Genomic DNA, 23,807 nt, shown 5'->3' with positions numbered 1-23,807 from the left:
AGTACGACACTGAGTGTCATTTGCAACATGATTAACTTTAAAGTTTTAAACAGTAAACTACATTGAGATTTTGACAGAGAAACATGTGTTTGCTTTAACAACAAGTCTTTTGGAAAGCTACTTTTGAAAGTAATCCATTACAGTATTGAGTTACTTACTAAAAAGCAAACTAGTTGCGTTACTTAGTTACTTTTTATGATAAGTAATGCGTTACATTACTTTTAAGTTACTTTTGTGTTACTTTTTTCTACCTGGCTGAGGCTTGATCTCTTTTACAACTTGCAGGTTTTTTTTTTTTCCTTTTTGAATACCTTCGTTTTAATGTAGCAATTTATTTTTTAAAGATAATTAATTAAACTACATTAACCCGCATTACATTTTTAAAAAGTAACTGCAATTTTACTACTTTCGTTTTAAGCAATGATTACTTTACTCGTTAATTAGTAAAGTAACAATATTATATAACTTGCATTACTTGTAATGTGTCTCCTCAACACTGTTTATAACTGATTTAAATGGTTAAAACCATAACCTTTTTATGGCAAAGAATCATTATTTTAGCTTCATTGACACTAAAAGTACAAAAGTCTTTTAATAAAACTTAATGGGCTCTATTTTAACAATCTAGATGCAAAGTCTAAAGCGAATGGCGCAAAAGCATTAAGGGTGTGTCCGAATCCACTTTTGCTATTTTAAGGATGGAAAAAAACGGTTTACGCTGAGGCGCTTGGTCTAACAGAGTTTTGCTTATTCTATTAATGAGTTATGGGTATGTTTTGAGCATAGTGCACCTATTCTTATCCCCCATATAGTCCAAAACCTGACAGGTGGACAAATCTAAGCTTGTTTTTATTAAAACAATTATAAAAATGCATATAACAAACAATTAGCTACTAATAACGTTATACGAATGCACATTGTCATGAATAAACTAAAAAAAGCGCCCCGAAATGAGGTATGGAGGAAGGGGTTTTTATGTTTATGTAGAAAGAATTAATTTTTGTAATATTTTAATCCATTCATTATTTTTCATTTGTAAAGATATTTGCGTATTGCTGTAAATCCTGTGTGTATTAAGCAATGTGTAAGTGTTTAAGGCACAAAACCAATGTGCTCTGCACTGGACTGTACATCAGCTTTCAGCTGGTCAATTGCGCTGTCTATTTTGCTCAAAAAAGCAACGTGCCAACAATGCCCCTTAACGCACCTTCTTTTTAGACCAGCACACCCATGAGTCCACAAAGCGACGCAAATAGATATGCTATTTAAACAACGTGGTGCAAAACGGAAAAGTTAAAGTCTGAAAATAGCAACAAATCATGGCAAACACAACTTGCGCCTTATTGTGCTGGGTGTATGATAGGGCCCAATATGTCTAGTGTCCTATAAAGGGTTAATAAACGAAACAAAATAAAACTAAATATGCATATATGTTTACGCTTTTGCTTAAAGACCTTAAAGCATGTGCCATTAGCCCATGTATTTTATGAATTACCAAAGACCAAGAACTTTATTTTTAGCTATAAATATCTAAAGTTTTTGTTTCGTTTTTTTTCTGAAGAATAAAGTAACTTAAATCTTTGATTGCCTGAGTATGAGAAAATTTAAAGTTCAGTCAAAATTTAATCAAAACTTTAGTATATTACAGCTTCCAGCCTGCAGACCTCCTGCAGGGTGTCTTATAAACCAGTGTCTATCCGGATTTATTTTTGTGGTAATCAATTTCATCATTAGAGCAAAAAGACCCATGTAATTAAATCGGCTACAAAGCTCTAAAACCACTACACATTATGCCTTTCATCATCTAGCAGAGAGCATTTTGGGTGTCGTTTTCTCCCCATGGTGTCTGTCTTTTCAAGCACTACTCTCTGAGGCTGAAATAACCCGCATACTCGAGAGGCTCAGATGTGTGATATTGTTGAAACCCACACATTCTCTCTTTCCTTCTCTTTCTCTGTTTTAAAGTACAGCCTCTTTTTTTTCCAGTGGCTTTCACGATTCTTTACCCATTCTTCATTCTTTCGCTTTTCTGCCACATATTCGATCTCCGTAACGCTACTGCAATCTTTTTCATTCACACACACACACATACACAAATCCATTTGAGGGGGTAATTGAGGACCCTCTAGTGTATTTTCCAGCATGACACTGTTCAGGTTAAGGGGCTTCTTGAAATAAGAATGGTGTGTGACAGATGCACCGAAACGCACACATACACGCACACACATACACGCACACACACACACACACACACACACACACACACACACACACACACACACACACACACACACACACACACACACAGCTCCAAGAGTGCAATTATTTATTTGTTTGTTTATCTGTTTATTCATTATCATTGATTTTTGTTTAATAGAATTAGGAATCCATAGTCCAGCCTGCATAAATGTTTTTAAGTAGTTTTATTTTGAGAGAGCACAGCTGTTTTCGGTAGTTTTTTAATTGTTTTTGTTTAAAATAGTAATCCATAGACTAGCCAGCTTAAAAGTTTTATTTTGTTTTGTAACGTTAATCATTAATATTCCAGCTTGCATACATGTTTTTGCATTGTATTATTATTATTTGTTTATTTCAGTTTGGTTCCAGTAAGCACCAATCACTATTGTGTGTGTTTTTTTTTGTTAGTTTCATGACAATAATGAGTGATTTTTTTTATCAACATCCCAGCACGTGTAAAATAAGTAATAAGTAATAATTCGTTTTTTTATTTTGTTTTGTTCTGAGGTAGCACCGGTGGCTGTTTTTGTTGCATTTTTGTTTGTGTGTTTGTTTGTTTGCTTGCTTGCTTGTTTCTTTTGTAATTTTTGTCTAAAATAAAATTGTTTTTTGTTTGTTTTAATGGCGAACTAGTAACCTTTTTGTTTTTTTGTTTTTCATTAATAATTCAACATTAGCTTTGTTTTGTTGTTTTATGACACTGAGTAGGTTTGCATGGACACCAATAATCCGACTTTAATACGATTAAGACAGTACTCATATTAATAGTCTACTGTGTAAAAAGCAAATTATGATTAATTCTATCTGATTAAGTTCATAATTGAACTAAACATAAATCAAATTAATGCATGTGGAGTATGCTGATTTTAGTCCCATTATTAAAGTGTAGTCAGACATGTTAACACCAAAATCAAACTTTAACCATCGTGTAAGATTTTTGCTGCATTTTGCGACAGACACTATTCTCTGTACCTACCGAGTCAGTGAAGGACCACAGACGCATACACAGTGAAAAGCAGAGGTTTTTTCCCTATACGGTGTGCAGTATTCCCATAAAACAACACTCTTTAACTCACATCCAAAGTCTCGTTTGTCATGGCGGGCATGCATGAAATGTTCCTAAATGAAAGTGAAAGTGCCAAACTGCAGTTAAAGTCGACAAATTAAAAATTAAGCACCTGAAATTATGTGAAACTCTGGAGGAAATGTGGATAGCGTGGTGACGCAATAACGTTAATCCATTTATGTGCTATAACATGTAAAAAAGGATCATGAAATGAAAAACTCATGTACAGTAAACACCTTAATCATTTTATTGTCTTATTCAGATTAAGGATAATAATTTGATTACTGATGTCCATGTAAACGTAGTCACTAATAAACTATAGTCCAGCCAAGATAAAAGTTGTGTTTTATTTTATATTGATTTGTTTATTCTGTTTTTGTTTCTTAAAAAAAAATCAGTAGTCTGAAAATCAAAAAAAATGTAAAAATTATATTTGATGCAGAGAACGACGATTTTACTGATCCACGGACAACCAAAATACCACAGAAATGCATGCTGGTCTTCACAGCAGGGAGCTTGTAATATTTAAGCTGGTTTATCTGAAACACAAGATGAGATGTTCTGTGTACTGAATGAAAATATACACAGGCACCAGACACACTCCCTCATAAACCAACACATACTGCTGCAGTCCTGGCACCTTCTGATATTTACTCGGCTATAAATAATTCTGGTGTTAAGCCGAGTTTTTTTTTTTTTTTTTTGTGAAATATGGTGCCGTTTTGGTCAATTCAAAGGATGGAGAGACAGACTGAAGTGTGTTATGTGTTGTTAAAAAATACATTTGATGGCAGTGGAAGAAAAACCTGCTTTATTTACATACAATATTAGTCAAATATTCATTCAAGAATGCCCAGATTTAAAAAAAATAGATGTATTATGATTAAATGCTTAGAGTGCTTAATATTATTGTATTAATATTATCTAGTAAACAAATGATTACTTGTTGCCTTGCTTTGTTTTGTTTTGTTTTCATTAATAATTCAGTACAAGATTTGCTTTGTTCTATAATATTAAAAAGTGTTTATTTTGTTTCATTTCGTTTTGTTATGTTTTATTCATTTTTATTCAAAAATACCAAAATTAAAAACAAATATATTATGATGAAATGTTTTGAGTGCTAGTAAACAAATTTAGTAAAAAATGATAAATCGTTGCCTTAAAATACCTGTCTGTAAGAATCAGTCACAATAATAAGCCAAACTTAACAATTTACTTATTTCTTTGTTATCCTTGTTTTTTTATAAATATACTCCATAGTATATGCTGAAAATAAGGAACTATAAGCCAAAGGGGAAAATGAATAAATGAGTCTATGAGTATAAAATTAGTATAAAATTTTGTTTTTGTTATGCTGTATATATATTTTTGTTTTTTTGTTTTTTGTATTAATTAATAATTCAATATACAGTTAAATATTACAGTTAAAATTATTAGCCCCCCTCCCCTGAATTATTAAAATGACATTTAAAGGCTTTACTAGGTTAATTAGGCTAACCAGGCAGGTTAGGGTAATTAGGCAAGTTATTGTATAATGATGAGTGTAGACTATTAAAAATAAATAAATAAATAAAATAAATAAAAAAAAAAAAAAATATATATATATATATATATATATATATATATATATATATATATATATATATATATATATATATATATATATATATATATATATATATATATATATATATAGCTTAAAGGGGCTAATAATATTGATCTTATAATGTTTTTTTCTTTTTATTTTATTTTAGAACTTTTATTCTAACCAAAATAAAACAAATAAGACTTTCTCCAGCAGAAAACATATTATCAGACATACTGCAAACATTTCCTAGCTCTTTTAAACATAATTTGGGAAATATTTAAAGGGGGCAATAATTCAACTGTAAACTTTTTTTGTTGTTGTTCTAAAACATTAATAATCAACAGTCCAGTCTAGATAAAAGTTGTCTTTTGATTTGTTTTGTTTTTATTTATTTATTTTTTATATATTTTGTTTTGATTTAATTAAAAACAAATATATACTGATTAAATGCTTAGAGTGCTTTAAATTAGCTTATCTAGTAAACAAATGATTAATTGTGGCCTTAAAAAAACCTGTCTGTAAGAATCGGTCACAATAATAAACCCAGTATAAAAGTTTTTTTTTTTTTTGTTATCTTTGTTTTTTTATAACTATAATCCATAATCTATGCTGCAAATAAGGGACTAAGGCAAAGGAAAACGAATGAATGAGTCTGCTGTATAAAATTTTGTTTTGTTTTTTGTTTTTCATTAATAATTCAGTATAAGCATTTTGTTGTTCTGTAACATTATTAATCAACAGTGCAGCCTAGATAAAAGTTGATTTTGTTTTATTTTTTTCTATGTTTGTTTATTTTTTTTTAATTACCTTAGTTTTTTATATAAATAATCCATAGTCTATGCTGCAAAAAAAGGATTAAGTCGAAGTTTAGTTTTTTCTATAAAGTAATATATATATATATATATATATATATATATATATATATATATATATATATATATATATATATATATATATATATATACATATTAGGGGGTGTAACGGTTCACAAAAATCACGGTTTGGTTTGATACGACACAGTGGTGTCACGGTTCGGTATGTTTTCGATACAGCAAAAAAAGAAAAAAGCCAGAGGATTTCTCTGATTTTTTTTTAATGTATTAAAACTAACATCATAAAAGTATTATCTTTTTTTTTATTTTTTTTTTTACTTTAAGCAGTGATAGAGCTATACGTCTGGGGTTTTCCTTTATTATACTCAACACCAAAAAGCTTCATATAAAAAATAAATAAATTTAATAATGTAGTAGTTAAACAAATAAAAATAAAAGAACAATTTAGTTTTTATATGGAATTTCAATCTATTTTTAAGTATTTTTTTCATTTTCAGAAAGATGAGTGTCCACTGTTTCTTCAGACAGCACAGATCTGCTTGATTTGACTGTCACCTGCCATTTTAGTGGATCTGAAAGCAGGAATTATCTGACTAAAATGGGCTTATGAAGGAAAAATGTAATAGGGCTCTATTACATTTAACATTTTCTTATAACCGGAAATTTCCACTACCGATTAAGGTCTAACAGGGCTCGAAATTAACCTTTTTTTTTCTTTTGCTTTCTATTATTAGGTTGAATAGTTTTGGTTTGGTTTTGTTGTTTGGATTAATTTTATGATAAGCACACAAACGTACAGTATATCATACACAGACACTAATGTGGCAGATGTGTAAAAAATCGTGTTTTAAACTAGTTCAAGATGTACTAAACACTAACCTGTGTGCCCGAGCTGTTAATATTGTACCTGTTATTTTAGGAAGGTGAGAGAAGCCACCGGTGTTGACATTAACATGCGTGTTGGAGTGCATTCTGGAAATGTTCTCTGTGGTGTCATCGGCCTTCAGAAATGGCAGTATGATGTTTGGTCACATGATGTCACCCTGGCCAATCACATGGAGGCGGGCGGTGTTCCTGGGTAAAATCGTCAAATGACTTTTGTTTTTCTCCCATTTCATGATTTTCATATATTTGCTTCAAGTGCTATTATGCTCATGAAGGGTTCTTGACGTTAATAGAAATGCTCTTTCGAGCGCTCAGCGAATTCGCTTTTATGCTGCTAATGAGTATTTCGTTGAATCACCCAAAAAAATAACAGCAGCGCAAAGAGCTGTTTTAATTTTTTATATCTTAACTCTATTGTTTCTGCGAGCTTTGGAACATTTGTGAATTACTCATATAATGCACCTGTGTTTGTGTAGTGTTTTTTTTCATTCGCCAGTATGTAATAGTTGTGTGCTCCTCTGCAGACGGGTTCACATCTCTTCTGTGACGCTGGAACATTTGAATGGAGCATATAAGGTCGAGCAGGGCAACGGACAAAGCAGAGATTCATACCTGAAAGAGCACGGCATCGTCACATATCTAGTCATCAACCCGAAGGTAAAGCATGACGCAGTCCAGCTTCAGCTTATGTATAAATAACTGCACATTTACATTTTATGAAGGAAAAACTGGTGCTTTGTGGTTGCTATAGTGTTCCGAGTGCATCAATTTTGCACTGAACTTTATGATGTTGGGTGTATTTTTCAAGCATGAAATTTAAATATTTTTTATTTAAATTTTTAGAAGTCTGAAAAAAATGTAATATTGCAAAAATGGAGATAAGCAAGACATTAGAACAATGTTCATGTGGTGAAAATCCTGTCAGTAATGTGTGAAACTGTCTTATAGATTAATATAATGTACAAAAGGTACTAATATGTACAGTTTAGGGATTTTAATCTTTTTGATGGCACGGACCCTCAAATCATGCGATGGACCACCATTCTAAATGTAAAAATATAATAATCTATATTGTTTCTTGTATAAATACCGAATTTATGCTACAAAAATTTAATTGTTTTCATTTTTTTTTTTTTTTTTTTAGCTATTTTTTACGTCTATCATTTATCAGATGTTGGAGTTTGGTCACTGTCCAACACAACCTAAAATTAACCAAATATCAACATAACGTTTTATGTTGTTATTAGACGTCAGAATAACATTGTCCTTAGACGCAGGCTAGACATTGAATTTTGGTCACCTGATGTCATGACCTCAATCTAACCTAATATTAATGTCTTATGATGTTGTGTGTCTGCTGGGTTACCACAGACTTACACCTACAGTACAAAACACAATTAACCAAATGAATAATTTACTTCTCAATAACACATTTTGTTAAACATACTAACTTCTTTTCAAAACAGAACACATCTATCTAGAAATCTGACTCAGAATGAAATGATTCTGTCAATGAATAGTACTTGTTTTCACTTCACAAGGAACATGCAGTCAAAGGACACAAGGTGTTCAGGTCAAGGCTATTGTTGACATTACAAAAACTGCAGAGACTTTTATGTTTCAGTTTTACAGGTATCTGCATGCAAAACATGAAATCCACCATTTTGACACTACATTTTTTGGTTGGGAAATGTTATGTCCACATGTACAGTAATGTCCACACTTAAAAGCATTCCAGTAACAAGCAAACAAGTTATTTTTTTCCTTTACTGTTTACTAAAAGAGGTACAGTAGAAACATGGTATGATAAAACAGAAAAAGGTTGACAGTATTGCTTACAGTGAACAAAATATCTATAAAACGCACAAGAGCATTCTGAACAAAAGAAAAAACAGCAAAAAGCCCAGATAAAAAGTGGGGGATCTAAAAAAAGCATAAAATTACTGTTTCTAATCTCGATCTTTGATCTTCAGGTTTACACCACAAAGTCCTCCTTTTACTGTATAAGTGTAAATGTAAGAGAAAAAAATAACCCCTGCTGCTGAGTCTAAACCAGACTAGAATCAGCTGTGCTTGGCCCAATTTACCCAACATAAATCAGCTGTGTGTCAGTTATTCAGTAGATTGTTTATTATCAGCAGATATATATTTTTGATACTGCTATTGTTTTTTGAACTGATATGATTGCAGAAGCAGAGGTTTTAATACTGTAGCTTAATTTTGGAAAGTAGTTTTTGCTATTGTGGGATGTTTTGTGTTAACATTCATAAATACTACAAAAACGATCCATGGGAGGTATAGCTTGTCTGTTAAGAAAATGTAAGCTGGTGAAAATGTGTGCACTGACTGCAGATTGGGTAAAAATGACATGAAATGTGTGAATGATTTGGTCACAAAGAGCCGATGCTTTGCTAATTAAGTTTTGAAAATGTGACAACTGGTTAGACAAAGACATCATAGTGGTGCAGTGTGTAGCACGATCGCCTCACAGCAAGAAGGTTGCTGGTTTGAGCCTCGGCTGGGTCAGTTGGCATTTCTGTGTGGAATTTGCATGTTCTCCCTGTGTTGGCGTGAGTGTCCTCCGGGTGCTCCGGTTTCCCCCATAGTCCAAAGACATGCGCTATAGGTGATTTGGGTAAGCTGAATTGGCCATAGTGCATGTGTGGGATTGAGTGTGTATGGATGTTACCCAGTGATGGGTTGCAGCTGGAAGGGCATCCACTGCGTAATACATATGCCAGATAAGTTGTTGGATCATTCCGCTGTGGCGACCCTAGATTATAAAGAGACTAAATGAATGAATGAATTTTTGGATCAACGCTTGTTAGCAACTGAAAAAAATGTAATTATTTAACACAAAATGTTTATTTCATTTCATTTTTATGTGTTCAAGGGTTTATACAGTCATGCAAAACCTGGAAAAGTCATAGAATTTTGACATGGCATTTTCCAAGCCTGAAAAAGTTTTTAAAATACAGATAAACTCACAAGATTTTGGAAAAGTCATGGAAATTACATTAACATTTAGTCATTTAGCAGACAATTTTGTCCAAAGCGACTTAAGCTGCGATCACACTAGAGCTTTGTGACGGTCGTCATTAGAATTTTCTTTATTATTATATCAGTGACGTATGATTGGGTTACAGCTGTCAGCTGATGCAATGTTATTTAGAGTGCCTCGGATGGGGTTCTCGCTCTCTCTCATCCATTCCTTGTGTGTTTGTAGAAAGCGCGCTGCTTAGCTATTGCTTTGAGTCCGTTTTTTTTTTTTTAGCTCAATATAGAAAGTGCGCGTGTACGAGTATGTTTTGATGCGGACGTTGAAGCAGCGACATATATGAATGAAAGAGTTTATTATTTTGGCGGAGGTTTTGTTTGTGGAGTGAGGCGCGTGTTTATTTTTATTTTTGGTGCTCGAGTTGCCTATTTGTTTTGGGGTTTTTTCCTTTTTGTTTGAGTGTTTGATCACTGCTGTGATCGGGATTTGTTTGTTGCAGTTTTCTGGGCCCAATAGCATCAACAGGTGATGAATATTTGATTTGGTTTACTTTATTAAACCATGCATCTGTTGAAGCTTAATTTTTTCATTTAATTGAGTTATTTAAGAAACTGTAGTTTTTTTTTAACCCCTGGCGCTGACCCACTTTATTAGCCAAATACCGCTACAGCTTGAGCTTGCGAAATTCTGTTGTACAGCGCTGTGAAAAAGGGCGGGGTTAAACAATATGATTAGACATTAATAAAAGTGAGCGATTGCTCTATATTTTAAATTTCTTATTTTAAATTATCTTCTATAGGTCTTGAGGTTTTAGTCTGCCGCATTGGCATGCCTATGAATGGAAGTCTGGAGCGAAAAGTGCAGTGTGATCGCGGCTTTATAATAGAAGTACGTTAGTTTTACCTACTGTGCTGGATCCTCTACTAAATATATAATATAGTATAATATATTATAATATATAATTTAGCTTCTTTTAAATTGTTGTTGCCATAGAAACATTCTGACAGTTAGAATCAGTTAATTGCCTCATTTAAAAAGAACACCCCACCAGAAGACACTTAAGCAGGTTGCACACCAGGAGCGCCGCTCGGCGGCACGCCGCACAGCGCCACGCAGCGCCATGTATTTTAGAATTCTAAACATAGGTTTCTATCAGGATACACACACCGACGCCGCAAGTCGGCGGCTGTCGGCGGCACCCAGCGACGGCTCAGGACGCAGTTCATTTTTCAGCCGCGCCACAGAGCGCCATCTGATTAGTTTCATGTTAAATATCATTCGAATGTGCACGTCTGGTGTGTGATACTTTAAACTGTCATGTACGCGCCGTGTCGCGGCGCCGAGCGGCGCTTCTGGTGTGCGACCTGCTTTACAATCCACTCATCCTCTGATCATCTGTAGAAGCATTGTCTGTAAGTTTATTATCTGTGTATATATTTTATCTCAGATATTAATGTTATGTACATAGTTAACGTTCGAGGTTACTAAAGTAACCCTTCGTTCCCCGAGGAGGGGAACGGAAGCACTATAAGTGGATTTGATTGTAAAATCCACGCATTGGGAGGTTCGGTTCAGAAGCTACTCGTCTGAAAGAGTATTGAACGGGCCAATTAAGAATGAATTGGCAGCGCAAGCCTGCGCAGGTGAGCGGCATAAGCAATCAACTGAGTATATAAGCTCACCTGGCGCCAGCAGACGCTATCCTTTTTAAGCTGAAGAGACTTTCAACAGCTAAGGGACAGTCATTATGGCGACGGAGTATAGTGCTTCCGTTCCCCTCCTCGGGGAACGAAGGGTTACTTTAGTAACCTCGAACGTTCCCCTTCGGGGGGAACTTCAGCACTATAAGTGGATTTGATTGTAAAATCCACGCATTGGGAGCCCATTGAAAGCGCCATAATGACTGCACCTTACCAACACCCCCGATGAGGAGATAGTCAAGCAAGCGTGACGCACCCACATCATGGGGGGCGCGGTCCTCCAACGTGTCCCTGGCCCTAATTTATCCTACTTCAACAGAAGTTTTACGGATATATATATATTTTTTGGGAAGTCGTGAGCATCTAGATAATTTAGGAAAATACAACAGTACGTTGGGAAGCGTGCAATCCCGATAGGGAGGACGCTGCGGAGGCCATCCGTTACCCAAGGGGGGATAGATGGCAGAATGTACATATGGACTAGCCTTAAAAAGGGGGAGTACGCATAGCAAAAGAGTGGTTAGCGGGGAGGGAAGACACGGGTCCGCCCAGGGGGGGGACTTAACCGTGGCGGAATAAGCATATGGGATCGCCTAGTGGGGATCACGCATAGCAGGCACCTTTACCCAAAACGCGGGCTGACCAGCGGGCAGACCTACAACGTAGTGGGCCAGCAAGTGACTCCTCCGCTGAGTCAGTGCTGGGGGCCACGGAGGAATCTGCAGGGCTCACCTGACGGGGAACTTTACTGACAGATAAAAAGGCGCACGTATCTCCGTGTTAGGGAAAATGGCGCAGCAAGCGTGTTTCAACACCCTACCGAATTGTTTCCTCAATCACCAAGGGTTACCTAATACCCTTGAGGAAACCGGCTCCACTCGCAGATTGTAAAACCTTGCAAATGTGTTGGGTGTCACCCAGCCCGCAGCTCTACAGATGTCTGTTAGAGGGGCGCCGCGTGCGCGCGCTCGAGAGGATGCGAAGCTCCGAGTGGAGTGCGCACGCGCTCTCGGGGGACGCGACTCATCTCGGCTCTGATAGTGAAAGAAGGCATCCACAATCTAGTGGGAACTTATTTCGCTTCCCTGCTGCCGACCGCTATAACAGACGAAGAGCTGCTCAGATGATCTAAACTCTGAGTGCGGTCCGGATAATACGCAAAACGCGAACTGGACAATAAAGAAGGGCTGGGTCTGCCTCCTCCGAGGGCAGCGCTTGCAGGCTCACTACCTCGTATTAAAACGGAGTGGTAGGAACCTTGGGCACATATCGCGGGCGGGGTCTCAGGACGGGAGAGAAGCCAGCCCAATTACAGGCACGAGTCACTGACCGAAAAATGCCTCCGGGTCCCCGACCCTCTAATCGATATCAACGCGACCAGCAGAGCTGTCTTCAGGGACAGAAAGATACTGAGTCGAGGATCGAAGGGATCTGACGCGGCTTGTGTAGCGAGGGCGAGATCCTAAGAGGGCATGAGAGGGGGCGGGGTGGATTAATTCGCTTAACGCCCCTGAGGAACCGGATGATGAGGTTATGCGTTCCCACGGTGCTGCCAGCCACCGCGTTATGAGAGCGGGGATGGCAGCCACGTAACCTTGAGTGTGGAGGGCGACAGCCTGCTCTCCAACTTCTCTCGGCGTAAAGAAAGCACAACGCTGATCTGGCAAATTACGGGGGTCTTCTCAGCGAGAGACACACCATTCAGTGAATAGACTCCACGTCAGGGCATAGGCGCGCACGGGGAGGGGGCTCTAGCCCGAGTGACGGTATTAGCCACCGCAATCGGAGGTTACCTAAGTCTTCCTCGCGTCTAAAAATCTCTTCAAAGATCGGCGAGGGTGCCAGGTGGTGCCCTGTCCCTGAGAGAGTAGGTGCTCTCTCGAAGGGACTGCCAGGGGAGGGCTATCGCGAGGGAGAGCTCTGACATCCAGGTCCGGTTGAGCCAGAGGGGCGCAACCAGCAACCTGTTCCTCGTCCTCCCTGACCTTGCACAGTAACTGCACGAGCAGGCTCACTGGGGGAAACGCGTATTTGCGCGTGCCCCGAGGCCAGCTGTAAGCCAGTGCATCCGTGCCGAGAGCACTCGGTCAGGGAAAGAACAACTGGCAATGAGCGATCTCGGGGGAAGCAACAGATTGATCTGGGCTTCCCCGAATCGCGCCCATATCAGCTGAACAGACTCGGGGTGGAGTCTCCATTCTCCAGGACGCAAGGCTGCCGTGAGAGCGCATCGGCTGCACGGTTGATCTTGCCTGAATATGAATGGCGTGCAGCGATTTCAGCCGCGGATGACTCCAGAGGAGCAGACGGCGGGCGAGCTGAGACATGCGGCGAGAGCGCATACCCCCTATACGGCTGATATACGCCACCGCCGCCGTACTGTCCGTCCTGACCAGCACGTGTTGCCGCTCCAGCACCGGAAAAAAACGGTGGAGAGCGAGGAACACTGCCAACAGCTCCAGGCGATATGCCAATGCAACTGGGTACCTTTCCACAGGTCCGCAGCCGCATGCCCGCAACGCACAGCCCCCCAGCCCGTGTTGGAAGCGTCTGCTGAAACGACAACAAGACTGGACGCCTGTTCTAGAGACACCCAGGCCTGTAGGAACGAGGGGTCGCTCCAAGGGCTGAGGGCGCGGCGACACAGCGCAGTAACAGAGACTCGGTGTGCGCGCGCGTGCCATGCGCGTCTGGGGACTCGATCGTGATCAGCCAGTGCTGAAGTGGTCTCATATAGAATAATCCGAGCGGCATGAAGCGGCTGCGGATGCCATATGCCCCAGGAGCCTCTGAAATAGTTTCAGTGGGACCACTGTTTTACTGTCGAGCTCTCTCAGACAGTACAGCATCAGCTGAGCGTGCTCTCCGGAGAGGCGCGCTGCCATGGTGACCGAGTCCAACTCCAGCCCGAGAGAAGAGATCCTCTGCACGGGGGCGAGTTTGCTCTTTTCTCGGTTGACCTGAAACCCCCACAGGTGGAAGTGCCAGAGCACTTTGTCTCTGTGCATAATCAACTGCTCCGAGAGAGGGCAAAATCAGCCAGTCGTAAAGAATCGAGTATGCAGATGCCCGCGAGCCGAAGGGGCGCTGAGGCACCCTCCGCGGGCTTGGTGAGGACCCGCGGAGACAGAGAGAGCCCGAAGGGGAGGGCTTTGTATTGCCAAGCTCGACCTTCAAACGCAAACCGCAGAAACTGTCGGTGGCGAGGAAGAGTGGAGACATGGAAATACGCGTCCATCAGGTCTAATGCTGCAGACCAACCCAGAGGACGAACGCACCGGAGGATGCGCTTCTGCGTGAGCATTCTGAACGGCAGCTTGTGCAGGCAGCGGTTCAAAACGCGCAGATCTAGGATTGGCCGTGACCCACCGCTCTTTTTGGGCACGATGAAGTGTGGGCTGTAAAACCCGCTCTCCATCTCGACTGGAGGGAGCGGCTCGATTGCATCCTTCGCCAGGAGGACAGCAATCTCCTCTCGCAAGACAGGGGCGGACAGGGGGCTGACCCTGGTGAATACACACCCGTGACTTGGGGGGCCGTTTCGCGAACTGAATCGCATAGCCGAGTCTGATTGTGCGTATGAGCCACCGCGAAGAGCTGGCCCGCGCTAACCAGGCAGGCAGAGCTCTCGCTAATGGACTCATCGCTACAATCGCTGACGTACCAGCAGTGGGGCAGCGCGGAGTTGGTGTGCTGATCCGGGAAGCTCGCAGGTCCCACGGAAAAGCTGGAGGTGAGATATTTGCTCTCACTCCAAACCCGAGCTCCGGAGGGGAGGCTCGAGGGGTGGGAGAAAGGAGACCGTCCTCCCAGCGCTCGTGAGCCACTGGCGAAACGCACCGAATCTGCAAGCTAGAAAGCATAGCGTCCCAGACTGGCAGATTTCGGGCTGTCACATCTGGGGAAGTGAAAAGTGCCCTTTCATAATGTTTTCATGGCAGTAAAAAGTGCCGTTGGAAATGGGGCCCCGCCCTCCAGCGGGGAAAGAGCAAGTTCCCTCTTCTCCAGATGGCCTGTCCCAGGGGCGCTTCGCGGTCCGTTGCCGGACTTAGCGGCGTTCTGGGCAGGGGGGCTGCCTGCTTCCGAGGTGCCCGACGCGCTCGCTTCGCCGGAGGCGTGTGCGGGGGCGGAGCAGCTCTCGTAGGCGGGCGCCTTCGGCGAGGAGCAGGTATGAATGGCACGGCGGGCGGAGCGGGCTACGGACCGCCGATAAGACATCACCCACCAACTGCTCTCTCACCGCCTTGAATTCCTGGGTGAATTCACAGACAGTGTCGCCGAACCTGGCTGGGGATATGGGAAAGTCAAGAAAGCGGACTTTGTCGACTTTGCGCATATCAGCCAGGGGTGGCGCTCCTGGACCACTAATGTGGACATCGTCCTCCCCAACGCACACGCAGCGGACTCAGTAGTCCGAAGAGCTAAGTCGGCGGCGGTGCGAAGCTCGTAAGCCTGGGTTGGACCCACCCTCGTGCAGCTCGGCCAGCGCCTGCGCTTGGTAGCGCTGGTAGGTGGCTATCGCATGCAAGGCGGAAGCAGCCTGGCCCGCAGCTATGTAAGCTCTAGCTCCGAGGGAGGTAGATAACTTACAGGCTTTGGATGGGAGACGAGGCGGACCCCGCCAAGAAGAGGCGCCGCGCGGATTTACCGCCATCGCGCACTCAACCTGAGGAATCGCCACATACCCCCTGGCTGTTTCACCGTCAAGAGTGGTTAGGGTGGAGGAACACGCAGCACGAGCAGAAAAAAAGTGCTTTACAAGACCGCGTGAGCCTACTGTGCACCTCCGGGAAGAAGGGAACGCCCCTCTAGTCGGTCCGGCCGCGGAGCTGGGGGATAAACCATCTCCAACCCACGGCCGAAGCAGCCCGGGAAAGCACGGCTAACATGTCCGTTTCAGGATCCGTAGTGACAGCGCTCACCAGCCCGAAGGGGGCGAGCGGGTCTGGATCATCATCGGACAATGAAAGCCCACCCTCCGATGCCGCGGTGGACATCTGGTCTCCGGTGTCATCGGGCGTAAGGGCTACCATCTGTTAGACGGATCGCTTCCCCCGCCCGAAGCTTGGATGGAGCGCTTAGAGGAGCGGGAGGTCCGCGGGCCCGTGGGCGACGGATTATCTCTCCCTGAAACCCTCAGATCTGCCCGAGTGCCCGCTGCAGAGCAGGGGACAACTGGGGTGGTTCGCCCTTTTGCAAAGGCTAACCGCGATCTTGCGCAACAGTCATGGCATCGCAATGACGACATGAACTGCCCGCGAGCAGCGCATTAACATGCTGGACCCCCAGACATGTAACGCAGTGCCCGCGCCCATCATCCGAGGACAGGAAACCACCGCATCCAGAAACGCACAGTCGGAGCGCCGTCCTGATAAGGACGTGCTGCACGACTGTGTTGCTCTTTCTGTGAAGTTTGCAACTTTATACGCACCGCTCTGGAGGACCGGACCCAAAGAACGCCAGGCAAGGGAGAAACCCAGCTCGACCGTCTGCCACTGCGTGTACACACTCTGGACCGGGAGAATGCTCTCGTTCGCTCAGAATCGCTGGTCACAGCAGGAGGAACCCTCATCGACTCGATCAGAAAGTCTCTGAAGCGAAAAGGATAGCGTCTGCTGGCGCCAGGTGAGCTTATATACTCAGTTGATTGCTTATGCCGCTCACCTGCGCAGGCTTGCGCTGCCAATTCATTCTTAATTGGCCCGTTCAATACTCTTTCAGACGAGTAGCTTCTGAACCGAACCTCCCAATGCGTGGATTTTACAATCAAATCCACTTATAGTGCTGAAGTTCCCCCCGAAGGGGAACTATAGCTCATTCTATGTACATCTTTTTATATAGTTTCATTCTGTTTCAACATACTCAATGTGACATGGAACAAAGCAGCATTCTCCCACAATCTCACGTGTTGGAAAGAGTATATCTGTCTGTCTAACTTTGGGAAGAGAAACACCGGAGTGAGGGCAGAACACCTACTATTACTAGTTTAACAAACTGTTATCATCTAAAATTAGTTTGACAAATATCTGTATACTGCAATGGAGGTTAATTGTTTTTACTTCTTTTCTTGGCCAAAAACATGCTCTCACATAATTAGTGCTGTGTACGCGTCATCTGTTTTACATATACATATTCACAAATAAATATATTCAATCTCATTCTTTTTGTTTCTTTTATCCTAATGTTTGTTAACGGCAAACCATCCTCCATATTTTGTATGTGTGCAATTATATCAGTCAACATCATTGCTGAACATTTTGCCTGTTTAGGAAGGCAGACAGGAATATAGGTCGTGTAACATTAGCAACACACTATTGGCTGTTTAATAAAGCAGCCAAGCCAAAGGCTAATAATATCAGTTCTCGTTTGATATTCTATAGAGAGAAATACATTAAAGGCGTTACAATTTTGATAAATCAGCTTGTAGAAGAGCCTGTGTAATTTGCTCATGCGTTTCTTCTTCAGAATTAGTTTCTGGTTCAAGCATATAAGACTGAATTAATCTAAAATTGCCTCTTGTCACTGTGTGGCGTTTGCTACTTCAGTTGAGTGACTGAAAGTAGAGCAGGTAGTGAATAATTTGCATGTTCATGAATCTGTGTATAGTAAATGAGGTGTGGAGTTATATTGAAGCCTTTTTAAGGTAAAATATTATAAACAACAGGCAACGGTGTCATTCTGAGCATGAAATGTGACATTTAGAACAAAATTGATTAAAAAGAGAACATTCGCACGAGAGTGCGACCACTGAAAGTGCCAGTGGGAGTAGAAAGTTTCGCAAGTGATCTTATGTCAGTGAAGTGAAGTTTAATTTTAAACTAATTTCGAGAGAAGCATGTGCTCATGATTGACCCAGCTGGTCCGCATTAGCTGATTATGATCCTCCAATCAAAGGATCCCAAATCACTATTTATATCCTCATTTCCTTTCTACAACTATCTTCGTCTGGAAGAAACCCCCCTCCTCCCCTTCTTCCTCCTTTATCCAGAATGGGTGGCACGGTGGCCCAGTGACTAGCACTGTTGCCTCACAGCAAGAATACCATTGGTGTTGGGTCCTCGCTGAGCCATCTGATATTTCTGTGTCGAGTTTGCATGTTCTCCCCGTGTCTGCGTGGGTTTCCCCCGGGTTCCCCGGTTTCCTCCCACCATCCAAATGTGCTCTATATTATAGATAAAATAAGCTTAAACCTTTTTTATAATGTCTTACTCTCAGGAAGTTCGCCTTGGCCTCAGCAGCAGGGGAGTTTGAGATAGACCTGAGCTCAATCTCCACTCGCCCTGCAAAAGGGGGGGAGCCCTGGGCTCGAGGATCCCTTGAGCTCAATGCTCTCTCCCGGGACAGCATGCCAAACAAGCTTTGTATAAATCCTGAGCTAAGTGTGAACTCTTGAATGAATTAAAGAGCACAGATACTGCAGCTGATTTTAGTAATGCCTATTGCAGCACCAACATAAATGACCACAAATTAGGATGCAGACAATCAACATGTAAACATGCTTTGGATACAGTCATTATAAGGTTGACTTTATTGCATATACATTTGTAGGAGTTTCCATTTCAGATGCCAACGTTTTAGTATTTTTTTTATTTAAATGAGTCATGTTATTTGATTTAGTAAAGTTTCAAGTACACAACTTGCTGGTATTTACACAGGTTTTTAATGCCTGTTCCTTTTTAGTTCAATTCCCACATTTTCACTAGATCACTTGCAGAATTTTCTTTAATCTGCAATGGCATTGCTTTCATAGTAATGGGCTGATTCCACTGAGCAGCACAGTTTGGTTCAGGAAATTTATTCCCATTTTCACTGTCAGAGCTGCCAAAATAACGCACCATACCTCTTTCATGAGGGTACCTACTTACATACAGCACAACAGTATTGTTCCAAAATGTTAGGGAGCTAGACTCTCTGCTGAATGGTGAAGGTTTAAAGAAAATCATCACTTGCACGTGCAACAAGGCAAGGGAACGTCAACATTTTTAAATATGCAGCCAAAACATTGCTCGGTAATAACAAAGCTTGTTGTCTTCTTGTGAAAAACAGCCAGACGCCAAGAAGCAAGAACAGCATCTGCTGTGTGTTCTCCATTGTTTTATATGGGGCCATTCTCATGTTGTTTCTAAACATGTGGAAAATGCAACTCATGCTACTTCCTTTCTCTATTTATGTGCACTTGCCACATGCCTTTGTTTGAAACATTAACCTCGAGTGCTTAAAAGGCTTACTTCACCACGCCTACCAAGTAAGGGTACTGTTGACAGTGGAAATGCAAGCCTGTTCAGGATGAACTGTACTGAATTGTACCGTTCTGAATTTGTCCTGTTAAGTATATCTGGCGTTGGTGCCAGTGGTGTGGTTTGGTTTGATTTCTGCCTCGAGGTTCATTCATGTCAATACTCTCTACTGTCCTACCCAATAAAGGTGAAAACCTTAAAATAATTATAAAAAAGGTGTAAAAAATATCACTCTGGCAGTTCTATACAAGCAAAACATGAGGTAAAATGATCCACATCTCTTCATCTTCGGCTTTGTCCGCTTTATCCAGTGGCATAGTAATTGCAGTGACCTCCATGTTAAAGAGATAGTTCACCAAAAAATGGCTGTTTCCAGTATTTGAAAATCTCCCTTAGGTGGTTTCAAACCTTTACAAGTGTCATTCTTTTGTTGAATGCAAAAGAAGAGATTTTTAAGAAAGCTGAAAACCTTTAACCGTTGACTTCCATGGGGAAAAACAATACTATAGAAGTCAATGGTTACAGCTTTCCAACATTATTCAAAATATCTGCTTTTTTGCTTAAACAAGTAAAAGGTGAGTAAATCATGACAGAGTTTTTATTTATTTTTTTAATAGTGTTTAATAGTGTACTGCATGTCATTTTATTTTATCTTTGCACAAGCGGGTCAGCTTGCGACTGATCAGATGTGACAGTTGAATCTGATATTGGCCCTATATTAATAAATAATTCAGTTAAGTGAACAGCCAAGCAAAATAAAATGCAGTGTGAATATAGCCTTAATGTGTAACTTAAATTAAAACCAAACAAACAATCACCATCTACTTACAGTATTTAGCATAGCATTCAAATCACCTTGAGCACTAATTAGCATAATTATATTATTCAGACCATGCAAGCTACATGAATGTGACTTTTGGTCATACGTGACGACCCTGGGAAGACTGTTTATCAAAACACGAGTTCAAAAAAAACGAGCATCAAGACCCAGAAGAGTCCAGAATGTCTGTCCATTGAGATGCGTGTGTGGGTTTTTCAGCCCACAGATAATGCCTGGCACCATATATTCAAATAACAACGCCTATTCTTTTATTTATCCGGTGCGTTATTTACTTTTCAACAATGCATTTGCTTTGCCCGAGGTAACAAAGGCAGCACTTTTTTTTCTCATAAGAGACTCATACATTTATTTCTGTTTGGTTTGAGCCTCTCGGCCCTCTTATCACAAGAACCCACCGCACACCCACTCCCTCCACGCTCCCATTATGATGACTGAATCTGAGTTTGGAGGGCTTTTGCTTGTTTGTTTAGTTATTCTTTTCTCTTTTTTTCACCCTGTTGTTCGGTTAAGGCCAATTTGCATTTTTTTGCATCATTCTGCCACAGAGTCAAGTTGGTGTAAAGTAGATCATACAGATCTGTGGGAGTCTCTATTATCTTCTAAACTGTAGCAGGGGGTTCTAACTTGTAGTGTCAAGTACCCTCAAAAATCAAGGACTTCTTTCCTAAAATACATATTCATTCATGCAAAAAAGGAGGAAAAAACTTGCTTAAGGCTTGATATAAACAGTTTCTGCTAACCACACACTTTGGGTAGTGATTTTCCAAAGTTTCAGTTTAATGTGTATGCTAAAATTTACTTAAACTGCTTTCCCATACATTATAAGTGGTAAAATCCATCTTTCTGCTGCAAAATGAACAGAAGCAGCTGTCGCATAAGCAAAAGTCCTCACAATCAGTCATGCTTTTCAGATTCAAAGCGTTTCGTAGCTGACTATTAATGTTATGGCCAGTCTTTAAGAAAAACAACATGACTAACTTAGTCTAGTATATGCAGCTGACTACTGTAGTGGCATTTAGTTGTAATTTAGAAGTATTAAAAATATCTGTGCTGTAAAATGCATTAATAAAATATTGGAAGACCACAAACTGAATTAATGTTTATGTTAGGGCTTGGTTAAGAAGTGATCCTTTCTTGGTTTGATGTTTAATTAAGTTGCTTTTCTGGTCAGAGGCCAAATTTATATTAAAAAACAATATTTATTATATATTAATATTTATAACATAGTTTATTTAAACAGCAAAATTTTAAGTCTAAAATACTCAGTGAAATAATATATTTAAAAAGCCTATATTAACATGGCTATTACATTAGAATTTGTTTATATATATATATATATATATATATATATATATATATATATATATATATATATATATATATATATATATATTAGCAAATATTAAGCAGATAGTCTACTAATACTCAAATTAAAAGTCATTTGCATGTAGTTGCACTGTCAACTTAGTGTACAATAGGGACCAATATAAAGGGTTTTGATTAATTACGCCAAAATCACTTTTTGTTTGATTTTTAACAAACTTTATTTATTTTAAGCAACAAATTGGTTTTAGCTATATGTTTTTAGTTATGTTTAACTATACTAACTAATGTAATTATAATAAATATGAGTAGTTCATGAATTCACTTAATGAACAATCATATTAGATTCTTTTTAGTGAAATAGTTCATTCAATTACAGTGCCATGTTTGTTACTTAACACATTGTTAACATGTATGTACACTGTAAATTAGGCAGGGTTCCACACAATCGTACTTGTGTTGAGACAACATGACAGAATTAAGTTAATTTATTAGTTTTTACAAATTTAAGTGGATTGAACATAAAATAATTAAGTTCCCCCACCCTCCAACAACTCAAGAATTGTGTTGTTTCAGCTAATTTTAAATAAGTAGTTTAAACAAACAGAAATCGTCATTTTATGAGTGTAAATTGTAAAAAAAAATAATAATAATAATAATGCAGGGCTCCACACAATCCCAGCAATTTGTTAAAACACAAATCGATTAAGTTAACTTCATTGTTTTTACAATTTTAAGTTGATTGAACATAAAACAATTAAGTTGTTCCAAAAAAAATCTCAAGAATTGTGTTGATTTAGCTCATTTTAAATAAGCAGTGCATGCAATTGCTTCATTGTAAAAACTGCTGGCTTCCACACAATCTGTTTGTGTTGGGAAAACATAAATAAATTAATTTAACTTAATGGTTTTTACAAATTTAAGTAGATTGAGCATAAAACATTTACACTTTTCCAAAGGAATCTCAAGAATTGTGTTGTTTTAGCTTATTTTAAATAAGTTGTTTGAACAAGCAACAAAAATGATTATTATTATCAGTATCACCTCAACATAAAACCAAAATGTTTTAGCATCTAAAAGTAAAAAGCAACATCCTGAACATCTGTTTCATATCATGGTATATTTGAATCTAAAAATGGGTTATTGGCAACACCTGTGACCCACCACTTAAGTACATAATCTTGTCTGATTTTTGTATTTCTGTGCTAACACCTCTAGCCTATAGCACATCAATTTAACATGTGCATCATTCTATGGTGTTTCTAGGCAGAAAAGCGCAGTCCTCTGCTTCTCTCTGCTATTCGGCCCACTATGTACGGAGCGAAGATGAGAGCGTCTGTCCGCATGACGCAGTACCTGGAGTCCTGGGGAGCTGCTAAACCTTTTGCTAACCTCCACCATCGAGACAGCATGACCAATGAGAATGGAATGATCAACACACGGGTGAGTCGCCCTGAACAAACATGCAAAGAATACAGAGAATCTAATTTAAGACCAGACACTGCAGGCAAAACAGTTTTTCATGCACTTGTGAGTTTTAAGATTTTGGCTTGTCATAAGGTGTTCTACTTAATAAAACACTTAATACATGGGTTTGTACATAATATGGCAAAATAAAATAAGACAAAATCTATATTTTTTATTTATTTGTATTATTGATTTTGTTTATTTTCTGGCTATTATTATTTTTAACTATAAATTGATTGAAAGATGTTTGGGAACGCTTTAAAATAATGGTTCATTAGTTAATGTTAGTTAATGTATTTACTAACATGAACAAACAATTAGCAATTCATTAATGACAGTATTTATTCCTTCCTGTTGCCATTAGTTAACATTATTTAAGTAAAATAACATTAGCTCATGTTAGCTCTTTGTGCATTATCTAATGTTAACAAGCACAACTTCGGATTTTAATAGGCATTAGTAAATGTTGAACTAATATTTAAAAATGCTTTACATGATTATTTATATTTAATTAATGTCAGTAAATACGTTAATCAACTTTTACTCATGCACAATTATTCTAAAGTGTTTTTGGATATTATAAAAATCTGAAAAAGCTTCTAAAAACCTTTGATTCAAATGCGACATAAAA

General features: G+C 39.7%; 1 protein-coding gene across 9 annotated transcripts in view; it reads left to right on the top strand.

The window, feature by feature from the left end:
- Positions 1-23,807, top strand: part of adcy2b (adenylate cyclase 2b (brain)) — a 167,750-nt gene that overhangs the window by 94,080 nt on the left and 49,863 nt on the right. For all 9 annotated transcript variants that reach the window (XR_012394611.1, XR_012394614.1, XR_002456106.3 and 6 more), the window contains exons 8-10: positions 6,645-6,803; positions 7,135-7,267; positions 22,976-23,152. Coding sequence is in view for 4 of the 9 variants with exons in the window: in XM_005170038.5 (XP_005170095.1) it covers positions 6,645-6,803; positions 7,135-7,267; positions 22,976-23,152 (469 nt within the window). In the remaining 5 variants the exon portion in view is untranslated. The remainder of the gene's footprint in view (positions 1-6,644; positions 6,804-7,134; positions 7,268-22,975; positions 23,153-23,807) is intronic.

The sequence above is a fragment of the Danio rerio genome, chromosome 19 (genome assembly GCF_049306965.1).
Source record: "Danio rerio strain Tuebingen ecotype United States chromosome 19, GRCz12tu, whole genome shotgun sequence".
NCBI classification, from domain to species: domain Eukaryota; kingdom Metazoa; phylum Chordata; class Actinopteri; order Cypriniformes; family Danionidae; genus Danio; species Danio rerio.
Note: the sequence above shows the minus strand (reverse complement) of the source record. Positions and strands in the feature narration are given on the sequence as shown.